The 21033-nt window shown below is 34.5% G+C and overlaps 3 protein-coding genes across 3 annotated transcripts; 1 reads left to right on the forward strand and 2 right to left on the reverse strand.

Moving 5' to 3' along the window:
* Positions 1–1122: 1122 nt before the first annotated feature.
* On the reverse strand, positions 1123–2143 carry LOC148565680 (uncharacterized). Its single transcript, XM_088487211.1, has 2 exons — positions 2077–2143; positions 1123–1502 (listed from the first exon to the last, which is right to left on the reverse strand). The coding sequence occupies exons 1-2, from the start codon at positions 2141–2143 to the stop codon at positions 1123–1125; spliced, it is 447 nt and encodes a 148-aa protein (XP_088343337.1).
* Positions 2144–5408: 3265 nt separating this feature from the next.
* On the reverse strand, positions 5409–5900 carry LOC148565681 (uncharacterized). The gene has a single exon (XM_088487212.1). The coding sequence runs from the start codon at positions 5898–5900 to the stop codon at positions 5409–5411; it is 492 nt and encodes a 163-aa protein (XP_088343338.1).
* An 8035-nt stretch (positions 5901–13935) lies between these two features.
* LOC107642001 (heavy metal-associated isoprenylated plant protein 22) lies at positions 13936–16406 on the forward strand. The gene is made up of 3 exons (XM_016345341.3): positions 13936–14122; positions 14418–14493; positions 15926–16406. The coding sequence occupies exons 1-3, from the start codon at positions 14045–14047 to the stop codon at positions 16216–16218; spliced, it is 447 nt and encodes a 148-aa protein (XP_016200827.1). The 5' UTR covers positions 13936–14044; the 3' UTR covers positions 16219–16406.
* Positions 16407–21033: the final 4627 nt, after the last annotated feature.

The raw sequence follows: 21033 nt of genomic DNA on the forward strand, positions 1-21033 counted from the left end.
AGGTCAGGCAAGGTGGATCTATTGCAGTCTCCTCCGAGCTGCCGTTATCGCCAAGAAAGTGGAACCTGTCTTGCAAAACATCCATGTCATGGAAGGGAAGCTTCGAAACTCCCAAAAAGATTTGACGGGTTCAAGATCTCGGGAGGAGTCTCTGAAGACAAAGTTGGCTGAGCAGGAAGAGAAGGCTAAGGGGGATGCCAAAGAGATCAACAGGCTGCTGGAGCGGGACCTCTCCCTGATGAAGGATTAAATGCTTCCCGTGCTGAAACCGCTGCTGCCGAGAAGAAGGTCAAGGAATTGGAGGAAAAGCTGAAGTTGGCTGAGAGCTCGGCTGCAACTGTTCGTCAAGAGGTGGCCTCCTTGAAGAAGAGGAATAAGGAAATTGCAAAGGGGGCCCGGGAGGCCGTGAAGCTAACCGAGGATGGGATAAAGCTCCAGGTGGCTGTGCTGGCTCCCGACCTCGATCTTTCCCAGGTTGGTGCTCTCAAGACGGTCGAGAATGGGAAGATTGTTGATATCCTAAAGTCTTAAGATGGACACCTCTTCTTCAGCTTTTTGTATTCCTTGCCTTGCCTTCTGTAATTTTTTGTTTTTACTTTTGGGCCTGTTTAAGGCGCCTTTTGATTGTAATGAATACTCTTGGTACTTTATTTTGATTAAGCTTTTTATGGTTGTCATTGTTTACTTCCTCGGGCCATCATGGCTTTTGTTTACTTTATCGTTTCCCTTATCTGGGCCGTCGCGGCCTTTATTTTTACGTTTGCTTTACTGTTTTTATGGTATCTACTATTTTGTCGCTTGTTGCTGAGTTGTGCGTTTTACTTTGGGTCCCTTTGGTTCCCGGGGTGATCAGTCCCGGGTCTCCGTTAGGTCGACTGCTTGTCATTTTGGTCGCTTTGTCGTATTTGACGTATATCTTGCAAAAGACAAAATTATTTTGCGTGTATATGTAGAACTTAAGACAAATGAGTGATGTAATACATAATTAAAGGAAATAGAAATGAGGGGAAATAAAAAGAAAATTAAGGCGGAGGTGGCGGGGTCGTCAGGCCATCAGGTCGTTTTCTCTTATGAGTAAAATCTTTTCAGATTTGTCATATTCCATGTCCTCAGCACCTCGTTTCAATCCAACTTTTCCAGCTTGTACGCACCCTTGCCGAGGACTTCTCTTACCCTGTAAGGTCCTTCCCAGTTTGTGGCCAACTTGCCTTCTCCCGGAGTTGGTGGTCCTATGTCGTTGCGTCGTAAGACCAGGTCGCCTTCCCCGAGGCTTCTTTTTAGAACTTTACCGTTGTATCTTAGGGCTATCCTTTGTTTGATTGTTGTCTCTGTCAAGTGTGCCATCTGTTTTGTTTCGTCAACTAGGTCTTTCTCGATTGCCTCGTTTCCTCCTCCAAGAAGTAATATTGGACTCGGCTCCCCTATCTCGACTGGGATGACTGCATCGACCCCGTATGTGAGTCGGAAGGGGGGTTTTGCCGGTAGATGATTGGGGAGAGGTTCTGTAAGACCATAAGACTGAGGCTAGCTCGTCTGCCCATGAACCCTTCTTCCCTTCAAGTCATTTCTTTAGCCCTTTTAAGATGACTTTGTTGGCTGCTTCTACCTATCCGTTGCTTTGGGAGTGCTCGAATGACGAGAACTTTTGCTTAATTCCTAGTCCTGAGAGGAATTCTTTGAACTTCTTGTCAGTGAATTATGTCCCATTATCTGATATGACGGATTCCGGGATTCCAAATCTGGTGACTACTTGCCTCCACATGAATTTTTGGCAGTTTGCTGAAGATATGCTGGCCAGTAGTCTATGGCTACTATCAAGTATTTTACTTGTCCCGGCCCGGGTGAGAATGGCCCTAAGAGGTCGACTCCCCACTGGGCGAAGGGTCGGGGTGCCATTATCAAGCTAAGTTCTTCAGGTGGGGCTTTATGGAAGTTGGCATTTTCTTGACATTTTTTGCATTTTTTGACGAACTCCTGAGCGTCTGACATCATTGTGGGCCAGTAATATCCTATTCGGATGATCTTCCTTGCCAACGACCTTCCTCCAATATGGTGACCACAACACCCCTCATGGACTTTGCTTAGGACATAGTCCGTCTGGTCGGGGCGTAGGCAAAATTTGAGCAGGGGTTGGTAGAGCCATCGTTTGTATAACTGCCCCGGTATGATCACATATTTGGGGGCTTCCCTCCTGGTGGCTTATGCTTCCTTCTCGTCTTGGGGTGTTTCGCCATGCTCCAGGTATCGGAAGATAGGGTCTATCCATGAGGGGGCTTGGAGTTTGGGTTTCGCATAGATGATTGCTGGTTCAGTTGCCAGCCCTTGGATTAGAGACTTGTTCCCCGTCCCAGGCTTGGTGCTCGCTAGCTTGGAGAGGAAGTCTGATCGGGAATTCCTTTCCCAAGGGACATGCTGGATTACGACTTCTTCGAAGCTTTTGCATAGCTCTCTTACCTTCTCCAGGTATTTTTGTAGTAGTGTGTCCCTGGCCTGGTAGCTGCTGTTTATCTGGGACGTGACAATCTGAGAGTCACTACTGACTTCAATCCTTGACGCCCCGACCTCTTTAGATAGGATTAGCCCTCCTATCAATGATTCGTACTCCGCTTGGTTGTTGGAGACTAGAAAATCGAACATGATCGACTGCTCGTAAGCTACCCCTGCCGAGTTCTCGAGAATGATCCCAGCCCCTCCGAACACTTGGTTGGAATCTCCGTCGACGTGGAGTTTCCACCGTGTGTTCGGTATGTCGGGTGTTTCTCCTGTGACTTCTACTAGGAAGTCCGCCATTGCCTGGGCTTTGATTGCCTACCTGGGCTCATATTGCAAGTCATATTGGGACAGTTCTACTGCCCATGCCATCATTCTCCCCGCGAAGTCGGGGTCTGGAGGACTTGCCGAATGGCCTGGTCGGTTCTTAGGATGATCACATGCCCTTGGAAGTATTGTTTGAGTCTTCTCGACGAGGTTAGTAGGGCATAAGCCAATTTTTCCAGCTTGGTGTATTTCAACTCCGCCCCTTGGAGTACCTTGCTGATGAAGTATATTGGGCGTTGAGTCTTATCTTCTTCTCAGACAAGAACTGCCGCCATGGCCTGTGTGGTCACCGCCAAGTATAGGTACAGAGGTTCTCCTTCTCTGGGTTTGCTGAGCACAGGTGGTTCTAAGAGTATCTTTTTGAAATGATTGAACGCTTCTTCGCATGCCGGGGTCCACTCGAAGGCGATTCCTTTCTTCATTAGGTTGAAGAATGGGAGGGCCTTTTCTGCTGAGGCTCCGAGAAACTGGGATAGAGTCTGAGCTTCCCGGTGAGTCGCTGCACATCTTTAACGCACCCTGGGCTTGTCATCTTGAGGACGGCTTCGCACTTGTCTGGGTTAGCCTCTACCCCCCGTTGCGTTATCATGAAGCCTAGGAACTTCCCGGCCTCCATGGCAAACGCACATTTGAGTGGATTGAGCCTCATCTTGAATTTTCTTAGTGCTTTGAAGACAGCTTGGAGGTCGCCTATGAGGCTGCTTGGTTTTGCTATTTTTACCAAAATGTCATCGACGTAAACCTCTACTGTCTTGCCGATGAGGTCATGGAAGACTTTGCTAATTAGTCTTTGGTAGGTGGCCCCTGCGTTCTTCAATCTGAACGGCATTACCTTGTAGCAATAAGTGCCTCCTGGCATTATGAACATCGTTATGTCCTCATCGGGTTAGTGCATCGGGATCTGCTTATAATCGGAGTACGCATCCATAAAGCTGAGGAAACGATATCCTGCCGCCGAGTCTACCAAGGTGTCGATGTTGGGGAGGGGGAAAGAGTCTTTAGGACATGCTTTGTTCAGGTCAGAATAGTCGACACACATCCTCTATCTTCCGCTGGCTTTTTTGACCAGGACGACGTTGGATAGCCACATCGAGTACTCGAGCTCTTTGATGAACCCGGCTTCCAGTAGTCCGGCTATTTGTTTGGCGGCCTCATTGGCCCTTTCTTGGGACATCTTTCTTCGCCGTTGTGCTACTGGCTTTGTGTCTGTTTTGACGGCTAGTCGGTGAGACATGACTTCGGGATCCAATCCTGGCATGTCTAATGGCGTCCATGTGAGAGGTCGCCGTTTGCCCTTACGACCTCCATGAGGGGGCTCTTGAGTTCATGGGGCAGATTTTTGTTTATGAAGGTAAACTACTCTACCGACTTCCCTATCTGGAACTTCTCCATGTCCCCTTCTGGTTCTGGTCTCGGCTTGTCTTCCATCCTTATATCCAGGTCTGCCAAGAACATGCCGGCTGCCTTCCTAGACTCTTTCCTTAGGGAGAGACTGGCGTTGTCACAGGCGACCGCCGCTTCTAAGTCTCCCCTAATGGAGCCAACAGTTCCTCTGTCCGTCACGAATCTCATTGTTAGGAATTTGGTACATATCACGGCTGAAAATTCGTTGATGGTTTTTCTTCCTAGAATGATGTTGTAGGCTGTGGAGTCTCTAAGGACTACGAAGTCCGCCATAACCGACCTCCTAGCGTCACCGGCTCCAAGGCAGATTCGGAGAAAAATCGTTCCGTCGGGCTTTATATAGTTACCGCCTAGCCCCATGACTCCGTGCTGGTGACTCTTGAGGTCAGACTCCCTGAGTCCCATGGCGTCAAACACGTTCCTGAATAGGATGTTGGAGTCGACCCCAGTATCGACGAGGATTCGCCGGACCAACCCGGTCCCAACCATTGCCGTGATTACCATGGGGGTTTTCAGGGAGGTCATGAAATCACTGATCTTCTGGACCGAAGGATATCATGGGGGGTCTTTCGCTCGAGGTGGTGGGACCTCTTGTCGAGATAGAGAGGATCCGGGTATCCTTCTTTGCTGCTGACTTGGATTTTTTTTGGGGGAGGGGGGGTATCGCGCCTAACCACAACTTAACCACAAAAGTTGGGGGGTTGTTGGTGTTCCCTATGCGCTCTTGTCTTGCCTTGACAGCCCGGCTACGATCTTCTTCTGAGCACTCCCGTTCCCGTCTCCTTGGTTCTCGGATAAGTCGGGAGAACTCACTCAACTTTCCTTCCTGGATGGCCTGTTCTAAAGCATCTTTGAGGCCGAAACTCTTGTGATAATCACAGTAGAGGCTTTTGTTGCCTCCCGTTCTCTCTTTTAATGGTCTGGGTCTGGATAGGATTCCCTTGTCCGTAATTTGCTGATAGACTTCCACTATAGGCTCCATGAGTGGCGTGTAGTTTGTGAACCTCCCCACCCATGGGGGTTGTTTGTGTTGCTTGGCTGGGGTTCCGTCCCTGGGAGCTTCTTTATATCTGTCGACCTAGGGGGGTCTGCCGAGCTGGTGGGTTTGAGAGCTGCCGTTTATTGGCTGCTACAACCTGACTTACTTCGTCATCATTGATGTATTCCTTGGCCACGCTTTGGATTTCCTACATGGTCCATACAGGCTTAGTTGTGAGGTGCTTTCTAAAGTCCTCGTTTAGCAGGCCGTTTGTTAGGCAAACACTAGCAACCGAGTCCGTGAGGCCGTCGATTTCCAAGCATTCATCGTTGAACCTGTCCAGAAACTTTCTGGTTGGTTCCCTGGGCTTTTGGGTGACCCCTAGCAAGTTAATCGGGTGTTTGGCCTTGTCTATGCGTGTTGTGAACCGAGCTAGGAAGCTTTGGGAAATGTCTGTGAAGGTCGTGATGGACCCTTGTGGGAGTGCGTTAAACCATCGGATTGCTGGACCGGCCAGCGTTACGGGAAATGCTCGGCACCTAACCGCGTCACCTACCCCTTCCAAATTTATTCGTGCCTCAAAGGCTGTGAGGTGCTCTTGGGGGTCCTTAGTCCCATCGTACCTCATGTTCGTTGGCTTGTCAAAATTCCTCGGAAGCCGGACCTTGAAGATCGAGGGGTGGAAAGGGGTTGCCCACATGATGACGAGTTCCAGTCGTTTCTTGGCTTTCCCTTTTCGAGACTCCCGTGGCTCTCGGACCCGCCTTGGGTAGGTCGAGAGGTCGCTTGTGTGTGCGCTCCATCTTTGCGTCTTGTTGGGCTCCTTTCTCGGCTCTCATGTCTTCGGGAGGGGGAGCGAGTGGGGTGCGGGATCGGCTAGCGTCACCTCAGGATTGGCTGACGTCTCCGTGGGATCGGCTCCTCGTTGCCAGCTCCCTTTCAAGGTTTTGCACTCTGTGCCTGAGTTCCTGCATGATCTTGGGGCTATCGGCTCCCATCCCTCCGAAGGGACATCTTTCGGGCGTCTTGGTGTAGATTGGTTGGTTTGGCTGAACAGAAGACCGCGGGTGTTCGACGGCACGAGCCATCAAACTTACCCTACTTAGGCGGGCCCCTCCTCCTTCGTGAAGCTCCTCCGACGTGGGGAGTCGCTCCATGTCTGCTCCAGGGTCCCCACAGACAGCGCCAATGTTTGTTACCTTGAGACCTCAGGTGCTCGTAGGGTCGGGTGGTGATGGAAGGGTGAGTGGGCGAGACCCCGGGTAGACCTGGACCGGGCGTGGAGATGCGAACTAAGAGTTGATGATGCCGGAGGGGAAGAGGACGAGGGGGGTGGCCACCTGCAAGGACACTCCGACGATCAAGTCAGTGTCCGTATGAGGTGATAGCCAAATTAAGTAGAATGCGACGTACCTTGGGGGGAGAGGTCACCTCTCCCTGACCTCTCCCCCTTATATACTATGCTGGACGGCCCATAAATGACCTAACCCATTGGCCAAGAAGCTTCGATGAGCTGTCCTAATCCACGTGGGAGGAGTTGGTCGTTTCGGTTTCCGGATCGGGACTTTGGGTGTTGCCCCGAGGATATCGACCCGACCGGCTTTGCTGGTCGGTGACTTAGGCCACGTAATGGCAAGTCGCGCGGTCCTTAGGTCGGGCGCGGGAGGCCGACCCGTCGGGCTATCTTATCATGGTGGCTCGGCTCTTGGGTTGGAGGCGGGGCTTCCAACCCGTCGGATAACTGGATTGGACCATGTGAGTCCGTAACACAAATCATGAGCCGAAATATTAGAATTGAATCATACATGCTCTGTTAAATATTTAAAGAAGGGAAGAGAAAAAGTAAAAATAAGAAACATAGACAACAAATTCTTCAACTATTTTAGAATTATATCTGCCTCTAGACTAATGTTGAGTTTTTCCATTGTAAAACCTTTCTAGGATCATTATGTAACAAGTGAATTTTTTAAGGAAGTTTTTTTCTAATTCATCCACAATGTCCATCATACAATTTTTTTCAGGGGCTTCATGTCTCATTTTTTTATAAATATTTTTAAAGTCATACTCCCACGTTTTTCGGATGCTCATGTTAACTCCAAAAAAAAGGGGGCCTTACTCTGTTTTAGATAAACTTAAAGCCTTAAAAGAATTTTCAAGAATTATAAATGAGAACTATAAAGGAAAATTTAATTTTTTTTTTACAAGAATTATAAGTGATATCTAAAATTATTATTAATATGAACTTTGAGACACACTTGAATATGTACAAATTTATTATACGGGTTTGGGACAAACAAGGTTCAATAATATGATGATAAAATATTTAAATTATGCTTATTCTAACTTCTAAGTACAAAAACAATTGGGACCGAGAAAATGACATTTTTTTTATGCTTTAAGAGGTCTAATAAAACTGGATATCAATAAACAATTATAAACTTACCATATTAATGATGAAAGGCCATCTCTAGTTCATGTCTTAGAACTTGTACTTATTAACAGTAAAAATACAGAATACAAAATGCATAATGTATAATCAAGTTTTTTCAAAGAACAGCAAATCACAGAATAACAAATCAGAGAATAACAAAATAATTTACTAACTAAAAATTAAAATCTAACTAAGTTGTAAAATGAATTAATTAAGAGAACGTCAAAATCAGTTTTCTTAAATAGCTGAAAACGGAGAAATAGAAGAAAAATGAAAAGGAAAAGATTTTTTTTAAAGTTTTGTTTGAATTTAAAATAGAATAGCAACTGCTATATTGTTAGTTTTTATTCTAATATTTTTAGAAAATTAATTTTTATATTTTTAAATTATTAATTTGAGATAAAAAAATAAAAAATAATAAAATAATAAATTATTGATAAATAAAAGATATAAATAAATATTTTATAAGTTATATAATTTTTTAATGTATAGAATAATAAAATTTGAATTAATTTAAGTTTAATACTAAAATCATTACATTGTTATTATGTGTAACAATCAAGATAAAAATTTATAAATATTTGTAATTTTTTTATTTTCTCAATGTTATTTAATTTGAAGCAAATATAAAATTTATATTTAAGGCACTCTTTTTTTCATATAATTTTAATGATTAAAATTTTTTTATTTCTTTTAGTTTTATATTTAATATCTTAAATTATCTTTAGTTTTATTTTTTTTTTTAAATTTTTTTATTTTTATTATTCTTTTCCCTATATACATATATATCATTGTCTACTACCGCTATTATATTGAATTATTCTCTTTTCCTTCCTCATTTTCTTATTCTTCTTCCACCTTGTCTTCTTCAATAGCAATTAACTACCATTATGTATTAGTTCATAATTATTACACCCAAAAGTGAGCACTACTTTAAAAATAAATTAAAAAGGTTTCATAACCTTTATGTTAATCATCTACACTCCTATAAATGTAATAAATGAATAAATTTAACTTCTTCTATTATGAGTATTTTTTTATTATCCAGTTACGTCTTTTCATTTGTGATAAAAGTTAAAAATTAAAGTTGCTCTTGTGTGGATGAACTTCCGAAATATATATCTCGCCTTAGAGAAAATCAAACTTGTCTCTTCTTCTCCAAATAATGTATACTTCATCAAGAAGACCACAAAGGGTGGGTTCCTGCAAAAGGCACTTCGACGTTCAAGTCAGTAAATATTTAAGATGTATATAATAATTCTTTGAATATAGAATGTTAGACATGAAATAGAACTTATCATGTGATCTCCTTTGAAATATAAAAATTGGTGCCTTTATAGACATAGAGTTGATGAATAGAGTTGATGTTATGACCATTTGTCATTCAGTCAGAATAATAATTATCTCATAATTCACAATAGAGACTGAACTATAAGGTGGCGGATCAAAAGTTAAATGATATTAATACTTTTTACTTTAATAAAATTAAAATAAAACACAAAGATAAGCATAAAAGCCAACAAAAGTAAAAGGCCCTAGAGAAGGATAATATTAAATTTTATGTCATCATGTATAAAAACAATATGATCTATTATATATGTCTTTTTTATACCACATAACAAAATAGTTAAATTTTATATTTGATTTTCATTACTTATTTTACTTATTTATGGTATTTTAAATTAGACTTTATAATTATTGAGTCATATTTTGTTCAGACACAAAAAAATAGCTATCGAGTCATTTTCATTTTTTATAGAAATATATCTATTACATTATAATTTTAATAATTAATATAAATTTCAAAAAATTAAATAAATTTATATTTATTTTGTTTATATTCAAAATTAATCATATATATTTTTATAGTCAAAAAATAAACTTAATTTTTCTATAATAAGTAATTTTTCAATCATCTAATTTATAAAAAGGTCACATCTTTTTATTTATTCTAAAATTTAAAAATTGAAATTAATATTAATAATTTTTCATTAACAAAACTAAAGTAAAATACAAAAAAAAATATGATATAAAAATACAAAATTTAGATCCCAAGACATAAAATGGTTATAAGATAAAAAAAATTACTTAAATATAATTTTTGTAAGGTAATCCACGAATAAACTTAGATAAATAAATTTAGATGCAAAATGAACTATGATATTTTGGTGTGAGATTGCTATTGTGTCTACCACAAAACTAAAACGTAACACATAAATACACATATTTTTTAAAAGAAAAAAATTCAATAAATGACGTACCTAATACTTAAAGTTAGATACTCACATTCATTCAAATCTATTCTCTCAAATCACTTGTTGATCAAATAGCTGTAACTACTCAAATAATTAAATATATTCTAAAGTTTTACCTTTATAAAATGTGATAGATTTGTGATCATATTAGTGGACAATTTGTGACGAGTTAGGTTCGAAAAAATTCCTCGCTAATTAGCATCAACTAAAAATTCTATTTTGTTTACGAAGTTAGTTTAGATTTAGCGATGAGTCTGCTACAGTAGAGTTTGTTTCTAGTTAGCGATTACCGTTTAGTCTATTTCTTCTATATGGAATTAGCTTTTACTTTAATAATGAATTTGCGACTATCTATTCGGTCGTTAAAAAATTTTCCGATAAATTAGTTATTATTGTGTTTGTCTCACTGATCTACAACTTGTAATTGACGAGAAAAGTATTAGTTATTAGACAGTAGCTAATCCGTCACAAATTATATTTTTCGTCAAATTAGTGATAATTTTACAACTATTTTTATAATAGCTAATCGATCTTATTCTTGTAGTGATACCTCTAGTCAAATTTTATTTTGTACTAATACTAGTGCTCATCAAAACATTTGTCTTCATCCGCATGGGATGAGGGTCGTCTATAGGTAGTAGTGGATCACCATCTTGAGACTTACATTTACTGCCGTCATCGGTTGCCATCAAAGGGAGATCAGATTTTGATAGTACTAGAAGAGTTTCTTGAAATTGCTAAATGTGCATAAGGGAAGTCAAACCGTGTTTCTTTTTCCAAAATTTAAACACATAACTTAAAAAGCATTTTAAGTTTTTGGACATGTATACAGTAGGACATATTAACATTTACATTTATAGGTCTTTGTTTGAAGATCTTTAAATAGATTTTGTGATACCATTCTTTGCTAAAACAGTTTTGAGATCTTGACACACTTCAAGTTGTGCATTGAAAACAGTTTCTAATGCATCTATGTAGAAATTAAAGACAAGTATGAAAGAAAACTTCCAAACAAAGTGTACACAAAAAACTTCGGAAAAAAATAACGATTCAAAAGATGTATATAAACAATATATATTAGTTTGAGCTCAAATGCCTATGTCCAATAAAGTTTTAGAAGATGTCACAAGCAATATATATTAGTTCAACCTCAAATATCTACATCTATCATCAAAAGAATTTTAAAATTTCACTAATAGAATAAGTGTACAATAAATAATTTCTTTTCAAACTTTTTTATCAGCTTAAATCTTAATTCATATTGGATTGTAATCTAATTTAAAAATTTTAGAATTATTTTTTGATATCTTTTTAAATTTAAGTAGTAGTTCAGATTGACTCATCACCAATTTAAGAATTTTAGATATCTTTTTCTCAAACCATTCTCAAGATTAAGTGGTTACTCAAATTGATTTCTCACTAACCTAATATAACTTTAGATATTAAATTAATCTTCTAAGACAAGACTTATATTATTAACCACCAACCAAAGAACGTTTTTTAATTTTTTTAAGAAAAAAAGAACAAATAGGTCCTTGGTATTTTAATTTGCGAACATTTTAGTCCTTCAAGGATTTAAAAATACATTTAAATGTCTGACCTTTTTAAAATTTAGACATATCGATCTCTCATATTTAATTGGGTTTGTCAGACCCAACGGAAAAATCAAATGTGACTTCCGTTGTACTGACTTGGTTGATACGGATGCACACGTAAGAGAGTTTTTAAAATGGAACAAATTAGACCCAAGAATCGATGTGTCCAGATTTTGAAGAGGTCGGAGACTTAAATATATTTTTAAATTCTCAGAGACTTTTCTGACTTAAATATCTGTAGACCAAAAAGTCAGAGATTGATTTATCCTTTTCTCTTTTTTTCAAAAAATAGAAATTACTACTGTGTCAGTCTACATGGTAATTTATAAAAAAAAAAATTAAGATCTAATCCAAACATATATTCTAATAAAGGTGAAATATATTCGGAGTTATACAAATGTAATATGGACTAAGATGTTACATGAATCTGCTTCTATTACAAATGTTAAAATCGATTTTAATTAAGATGAAATAAAAAGTTACAGAAGAAACAAAAGAACTTGAAGAAAGCTAGATAAAATTTTTTAGTACTTCCTTTTCTTACACGAATTCTTCTTTTTCTTTTAGGGTTTAAAATTTTATATATATAGCAACTAAGTATTTAAAGATATTTTAAAAATTCTTCTTCTTTTATTATCACTTTGTTAATTAAAATGAGTATAAATGACAAGTGTTTTATATTTGTAGTGCTTAAGGAAAAATTTTGTAGTACTTTATACATCTAAGAAAATGTTAGGTAGTAATTAATTAATAAAAGTATTGTTATATTTGTGAATGGTTGGGGATATTAATCCTTATTTATTGTTAGTTGCTCGTTTAATTTAGTGAACTCGTCATCAAATTAAGTAGAGGAACTTAGCCGGAAGCATCATATCATTTATCATTTATTATTTTACTACAATTGACTTGACTTTTAGTAGTTTTGGTAGTTAGAGATGATGATTGATTTTATCAAAGCTAGGTTATCCTATTCTCCCCCATTTTCATGACAGCGCATAAAATACATTAATTTTAGTTTTAAATTTTGCCTCAAGTCTGAAATTTCTATCAAGTCAAAACCATACTGTGATCCGAGGAACAATTCGAGTTACACTCATTAGACGGAACACCATTTAAGAAGCAATTATCATCACTATGTTGGAGAAGAGATTAATATTTTTCTCCTCAATAAAAAAGAAGATACCAGTTGTATATGTTATATGTACATTATTAATACTCTTTTTCTATACTTTTATTAGTTTATATGCATTTTTTTCCTTTACTATCAAAGTGAATATGTTAAAAATAATTAAAAGTATGCATTTTATGTTATGTTAAAATGAGACATATACAAGTATTATCTTTTAAAAAGAAATTATTTAATCGGTATCCATTATAGATGCAGAAGAATGATTATTTATTTGGTGCTCCAAAAACAAAACGAATTGAATATTTCTGGCATAATACATTACATTATTGAACCCATATATTTAATTTTAGTAATGGATTCATAAATCATTAAACAGTATCTATTTTGATTTATTAAAATATAATTTTAAATATATTTTACTTATCTTTTTATAATATTTGCAAAATTAATATATATATATATATATATAACAAATTAAAATCAGTAAGAACAAAATTGGACCAACAGATCAGATTTAACCAAATATAATTAATCAGAATCAATTGCCTGACCAATTTAGTTTGTGCTAAAAATTTTGTAGGGTCGTTAAAATGGGTTAAACCCATCGAACTAGCCCGTTTACCCATTTAAATGGGCGGGTTTTGTCTCCAAAATTAAGTCCATTTATATTTTGGTGTAAACGGGCTAGCCCGCGGGCTAAACGAGTGGCCCGTTTAATTTTTTTTATATATTTTTTTAAAATAGTATTTTTAGTCAATATTTTTTTCGATTCGACCCGAAAATCCGATTCATCAACTAAAAAAATATTATTTTTTAAAGGTTTTTGACCTAAAAGTAATATTTTTTGTCAAAAAATTTTTTAAAAAATAAAATAAAAGGATAAACGGGCTGGCCCGTTTAACCCACGGGCTGACCATAAACGGTCCGGACCAAAAATTATAGCCCGCGAATAAAGCGGACTTAAACGATTCAGCCCATTTAACCCACAAGTTTAATGGGTCAGGCCTAAATGGACCAGATTAGTCCGTTTGACAGCCCTAAAATTTTGTTGTCAGTGAACTAATAAAAGACAAATAAACTAATGAATCATTTTCTAGAAATAAAAAAAAACATTTAAAAAAATATATATTTTACATAAAAGTTTATTATTATATTATATCAGATTAATTTAAATTAAATTGATTGTAAACTGGGATTTCTAATTTTTACCGAGTTAATTACCAGATTTTCATAACCTTATTTAAAACAAAATGATTACTTAGTCGATCTTAAGACACTAATAGTTTTCCCTATATATATATACCCGCACTATGTTAGACCAAAACATATACTTAGAGATATTGATCATCGTCTGAGACCCACCAAGTTCTCTCTCTTTTGGGGGAACATTCTACTTGTCCCGTTCCGTTGAAGGGACTACTACATACAATATATATGGGGTTTCTTGATAATATTCCAGAATGTTTCGGTGCTTACTCAACTAAGATTAAGAAGAAACGCATGCCCAAGCAGGTTATTATATATCCACCAATCCACCAATGGAAACATTTCAAGTACACCGGGGAGTACCGGTGCACCAATTGTTTTAACAGTTAATTTTAATTAATATATATTATATATATTTTTTATAATTTAGATCAACGGTTAAAACAACTGGAGTACCGGTACTTCCGGTGTACTTGAAATGCTTCCGTTAGTATATATATGTATACCGCTTGTTACATATACATCATATCATCCATGTCAAATCTAATTTCAACCCTCCTTCGTTTTCTTTTTACTGTTTTTAAAAAACATAATCAAACAGACAGTTAATATCAGGGTGAAAATGGACTGTGAAGGCTGTGTCAGAAAAGTTTCAGATGCGTTGGAGGACTTGGAAGGTGAGCGCATATGAATTCCCGAGCAGATTGATTTGAAAAATACAAGTGAAGAAGTGTTAGGAATGGGATAAAATATAATTTTTTCCTTAATATTTGTGACGAGTATAAAAGGTATATTTAGTGTTTAATTTTGTCGTACTATTTTTTCATACAAAAATATTTAGAAGACAATAAAAATCAGTTTAAAACGAGAGAAATGCTAGGGGTCAGCAATTTTTGGAATTTATAGTCATCAATGAGGTTTTTAATGGTGTGAGATTGGTGTGAGATTTTATCTAATGACTCAATTTTCTTTGTTGGTTATATGCTGGCCAAAATTTGATAAAGTTGCTGCCCCTAGACTTTAAAATTATATTATTTTATATTTATTAATTACTTTTAAAATAAATATTATATACATAAAATTATAAATATTAAATTAAATAAAATCATTTTAAATTATTATTTTTTAAATACTGCTCTATTTCATATATCACCCTTAAACCATTAATGCCATTCCCACCATTACCCCTCTCCTCCTTCCTTTTTCCTTTTCAAAAAACAAATCACACAAAATTAGCTTAAAAACTTATTTTTCTAGACAAATTGGTAAAAAATAAATAAGATTAAAATTTGATTTTTTTAATTTATTCTGAGAATATATTTAATATTTAATTATTTTATTTTGTCATATTTTTTATATTAAACATTTTAAAATTTTATTTATTATTTGTATTTTTAAGTAATTTTATAATATATATATATATATATATATATATATATATATATATATATATATATATTTGGTTATTATTTTAATAGTTTTTTTTTTGCTAAGTTCTTTTTTGCACTAGAATAAGGCCTGTATCTTAAGCTGGGAGAAAATTCAATCTTACACTTTCCTTTTTGAAACAAGTTTCAATAGAGCTTTTCTCGGACTCCCTAGTAAGGCTCGAAAAGAAGACCTAGTAGAAAAATTGGTCTACTGGGTTTGAATTTTTATTTTTTATATTTATTTTTAATGTATTTTAATTTTAGAATTTTGTGAATTAAAAAAATAATAAAAGAACAAAATTTTATTTTCTTATTTTCAATTTTTATTTATTTTTTCACAAAATTTTAAAAACAAAAAATATTAAAATAAAAATAAAATAAAAAATCCAAACCAAACACATCTTAAAATTTCACTCTTTCTACTATATTTAAAAAAAAAAAAAGACTATTTCACTCTTTCTACTATATATTTTTTAAAAAAAGACTATAATTTGTATCATAAATTATAAATTTGAATTTGATTTTTAAAAAATTAAAATACCTATTTACTATATTTTTAAGATACAAAATATAAAATAGCATATTAAAAGTTAAAACAATATAAACCAAAAGATAAAAATAAAAATCTAAGCTATGAAAAAATAAAATAAAAAAGAATGATTTGATGCATGTATATCAGGGGTGGAATCCGTGGATGTAAACAAAAAGCAGCAAAGGGTAACGGTGAGTGGATACGTTGATCCAGAAGAGGTGTTGAAAGAAGTGAACAACACAGGAAAGAAAGCTGATGTTTGGCCATTTGTTCAGTACAACTTGGTAACTTTTCCATATGTTCGTGAGGCTTATGACATCAAAGCTCCTACTGGTTTCGTCAGGAACGTGCCTCAGGCACTCGGTGATCCCAAGTCTCCTGAAATGAAGCTTATGACCTTCTTCAATGATGATAACCCAAATGCATGTTCAATCATGTAAATCAAAATTTTTCAGTGGCAATGACGTCTGTGAATACTATGTTTTCATGTTTGTAACTTCTTTATTCGCTAAATCATGGAAGCATAACATTTATATATTCTTTTTCAATTCTGCTAGATATAGTGTGTGTTTGGATGGCATAAAATTGATTTTGTAAACTTGATTTTGATGAAAAGTAAGTTTGGGTTAAGGTGATTTATGTTTGGCAATTTTTATATCAAAATTGATTATAGTAAAACAAATGTTGTTTGGATTATACTACTCAAAATCACTTTTAGATGAAAAATTACTAAAAGAGACATCAATTTAAATAATTTTTTTTATATGTATGCAAAATCAGAACACTAACAAAAATAATATAAAAAATATTTATCATATAAATAAAATAAATACAATAAAAAAATATGAAAGAGAGTACTATAAATTTTATAATATCAAACAAAAAGAAAATATTCTATAATTTTTCTAGTACTATTAGTACTCTTTAATTTAGTATTATTTTGGACTATAAATTTTTATTATTTATGGCTTTATTGTTATTTATAATTAATTTTTTATTTATTTTGTCCTTTTTTACATGATCATAATTTATATTATACAAAATTTTGATAATAAACGTAGTATATAATAATTACAATTACAAATTTTATAAAGTCATAATAAAAAATAAAAAAATTTAATACAAAACAAAAATAGAGTACATCAAAAAATAAAAAAAAAATCATACAGATAAGAAATAATAAAAATTTCATAAAATCAACAACATATATCATATGAACAAAAAAATACAATAAAAAGTAAATAAAATTTGTATGAATAAAATCAAATAAAAAATAAAAAAATTCCATACACAACATAAATATAATGCAAGAAAGGATAAAAAAAAAAGAATTCATATGAAAAAAATAATAAAAATATCCTAAAAAAAAGGTCAACAACATTTGTCATATGAATAAAAGAAATACAATAAATAATTATATGAACAAAGCCAAACAAAAATAAAAAAAAAGATTTTATAAAAAATATACCTATAAAAAATAGTATAGTAAATAATAAAAAAAATTATAAAAACATAACATGAAAAATCAGAACACTACACAAATAATATAAAAATATTTATCATATAAATAAAAAAATATAACTAAAAAATATAATAAAAACATAAAAATTTAAATGTGAAAATGAGTATTAAAAATAATAAAAAAATTAAAATATTCAATTTGCTAGTGATTAAAACAAATTTGAACTATTTTAATGAAAAAAAAAATTGTAACTAAAAACTATGAAGAAGTAGGAAAAACTACAAAGAATTATTGTGAAAGTAATAGTTAGTGATATCCTTTTTATAGAAGAAAATGAAGGGTAGGGTTGGTAAAAAAGAAATAAATTTTTCACCTAATTTTCCAAAGACCATAAGCAACCACGAACGTGAAACGAAGAAGTTACAAATCTTAGCTTCTCCTGAACATGCGTATAGAAGCAGAATCAATTCTGCGTTCAGTAAAATAAAAATGGCCAAACATAAAAGTGAAGCTTTCAAGAAGCTCAAACGTACTTCTCTCCTCCCCAACGTGTTTGCCAAACACACCCATATTCTAAAATCAACTATTAAAATTAGTTATTAGTATAATACATATTAAAACATACTATATATAAATATATAATGATTAATTTTTATAATTAATTTTGTTGTATAAATATTATTTTTTATTCTTTTTTCCCTCGTATATTTTGTAATTGTAACCTTGGGGTCCACCAATATCGTTCGGCCTCTCACCGCCTACTGGCTACTGAGTCTGTGCATTGGATTCATCCATCCATGACTACATTTTGGCTTGTATAAAACCGTGCTATGTGGTTGGATGGCAAAAATCCCTGTGAGACGGGTATACACAGGGATTTACCTGTTAGGAGCAGATATAGGGGATTTCTGAACTCACGGAGATGGGGTGGGAACCCGTTTATTATATGGGGTGAGGGCGAGGGCGGGGATAGTGGTACCCGCCCCGTGAGAATCCGTTTAATCCCCATTTATGAAAATATTAAAATGCCCCTGTTATATATATAAAAGATACAAGAGTTGGAGCAAAGTCTAGCCGTCACTCATGTTACGCTCCTCTCTTCTGTCCTCTCTTCTCCTCTCTTCAACTCTATCACTCTCAAACCATTTCCTCTCACGGATTTATTACTGTCGACCGCCGAACGCCAATCGCCGACCGCCACCTCCTACCCCTCAGTCCCTCACTGACAACGTTAAGATCCTCTCCTCTCAGTCTCGACGTCACAGCTGCAGTGAGTCGTCGCCGTCGGAGCGTCTGAGCCTCTGTGCCGCTTCTCAATCTTCGCCGTCCTCGCTGCAGGAGCGTCCGAGCCTCTGCGCCGCCTCTCATCTTCACCGATCTCTGAGCCTCTGCTCTTTCTTCCGGTAAGTAGCTTCTGTGAACTCTGAATTTTTTTTACTTTGATTTGAACCATTTGTGATTTTGATTTTGATTTGAAGCATCAGAAATTTTCAGTTTGTGATTCTGATATTGATTTTTGGTTTATGGTTTGAAGCATCAGAAATTTTACTTTTTTTTTTTACTTTGATTTGAGTTAGGTTAACTATAATTTATGTTTTTTATTCTGATTCTGATTTTTATGATTTATGTGATGCTTTGTTAATTCTGTTATTTATGTAATTTTATTTGTTTATGTTATAATTTCTTGTTTTGATTCTGATTTATATAATTTATGTGATTGTGTTATAATTTTTTTGAGTTAGGTTAATTATGATTTATGTTTTTTATTCCGATCCTGATTTGCATGACTTATGTTTGTGATTTCTGTAATTTATATTTGTAGGATTCAAGTAAATCGGAATCTACCATCATTACTATTACAACTATTACAACTATTACAAGATGAAGAAGGCTAGAGAATGATTGAGAATTATATTTCTATGATGTGATGAATTATGTTTGATTGTTTATGAATTATGGATATGATATTATGTTTAGTTGTTTTTTAATGTAATTTGGAATTATCTTTGTTTTTTAAAATTTTTTCTATTTTTTTTATTTTTCTTGATTTTTATTGTTTTTTACAAAAATTTGTGGATATCCGCAGAAACTCCAGTCCCCGACGGATACGGAGTCTCGTTACCCGTTACTCACTACGGGAACGGGACGGGGACGGGGACAGATTTTGGAGACGGGAGACGGGGGCGGGGGGCATGTCTCCGCCTCCATGGGGACCTGTTGCCATCCCTAGGTTCAATGCATCCCAAATAGCTCTATCTGGAGAATTGAAAAAAAAAATTAAAAGAAAAAAGAGGGGGAAGGGAAGGTGTTACATTGGTGATAGTGTAACATTCCAAACCTTACGAACTTTAACTATAATTTAGTTATGAATGTTTCTAATAACAAACATGTTTTATGAACACAAAATTTGTTGGGGCTTGATTTTTCTCTTTGACGAGGTTTAAGTTTGATTTTTGAGGGTATCTTCTTGTATCTATTTGTTAATAACCTGATTAGATTATATTTTTGAATGTTATTGGAAGAATGTGAGAGCAGCCATAAAATGAAAAGAAAAGAGAAAAAAATTTCATTTGTTTATTGTTGAATCAACCTGAATTTGGACTGTAGATTTTTTTTTCCATTTTGTATGGTTGAGATGTTAATTTAAAGTTTGTAGTGGAAAAACTTATTATCGCATAACCGTTCTATTTTTGAAATTTTTTTATCTTCTTAGTTTTTATTTGTAAGTTTTAGTAATTTGGTGTTTTGCATAGTTATAGTATAATTTATGTTTTGTTTGAAATTCTGTTGTACTTCCAATTTGATTATAGTAAATTTATTTTTTTGGTACAAATAATTTGTGATTTTTATCTCTCATATTAAAACATTTTTTACACTAAAATTTAAGTATATATTTGTTGTTATTTTATTTAATATATTTATTTGTTAATAGTTGCTATATTATATTGAATATTTATATTGTTTTCGTTACTCAGTCTCTGTCACAAAATTAACTCGCAAATTATTCACCATTATTTTTAGGCTAATTTTTGTTTCTTTTAACACCCTTTTGTATAAACTTTTATATTCACACCTTAAGGTAGCGTTTGTTTTGAGGTACTGAGACAGAGAATGAGAGACTGAGACTCAGTATCTTGTTTGTTAGTTCAGAGACTGGTACTAAAATTTCTGTCTCAGTCTCTAAAATTTCAGTATTTCAGTACCTCCAAAAAGTAGGCACACAGGGGACTGAAATTTTTAGAGATGGAGACTGAAACTTTAATAACATTTTATACCTAAAATACTTTCATTTCAATTAATTAATTCCAATTTTACCCTTTGTGCAAATTAAATTAGAGTTTCATTCTTGTTTTAATTCCTGTCTCCCATTTTGCACCAAACAGAATATTGAGATTTATTTTAATCCATGTCTCTTAGTCTCTGTCTCTCAGTCTCAGTCTTTCCATCTGTATCTCTCCACCAAACGCTACCTAAGAGATCATGTCAATATCTAGTAGATATCATTTTGACATTGATATTTTTTTAACAACACACATAATTTTTGTTTTGTAAATTTAAAAAAATCAAAATACATCATTAATGAATCACAACTATTTGTTTATACGGGTGTGAGAAATACTTAGTGTATGAATAGAGTATTACTAAATAACCAACCAGTTTTGTCCAAGAATTAGCAAATACTAATTATTGTCCTACAAATAAGTTAAATTAAGGTCAGTTTGATAAAAGTTTTATTTTTTAGAAGTATCTTATTAAAATTGACTTTTAAAAAATATTTTTTTGACAGATTGTA

This window comes from Arachis ipaensis, chromosome B5 (genome assembly GCF_059453495.1).
Source record: "Arachis ipaensis isolate K30076 ecotype BB chromosome B5, ASM5945349v1, whole genome shotgun sequence".
NCBI classification, from domain to species: domain Eukaryota; kingdom Viridiplantae; phylum Streptophyta; class Magnoliopsida; order Fabales; family Fabaceae; genus Arachis; species Arachis ipaensis.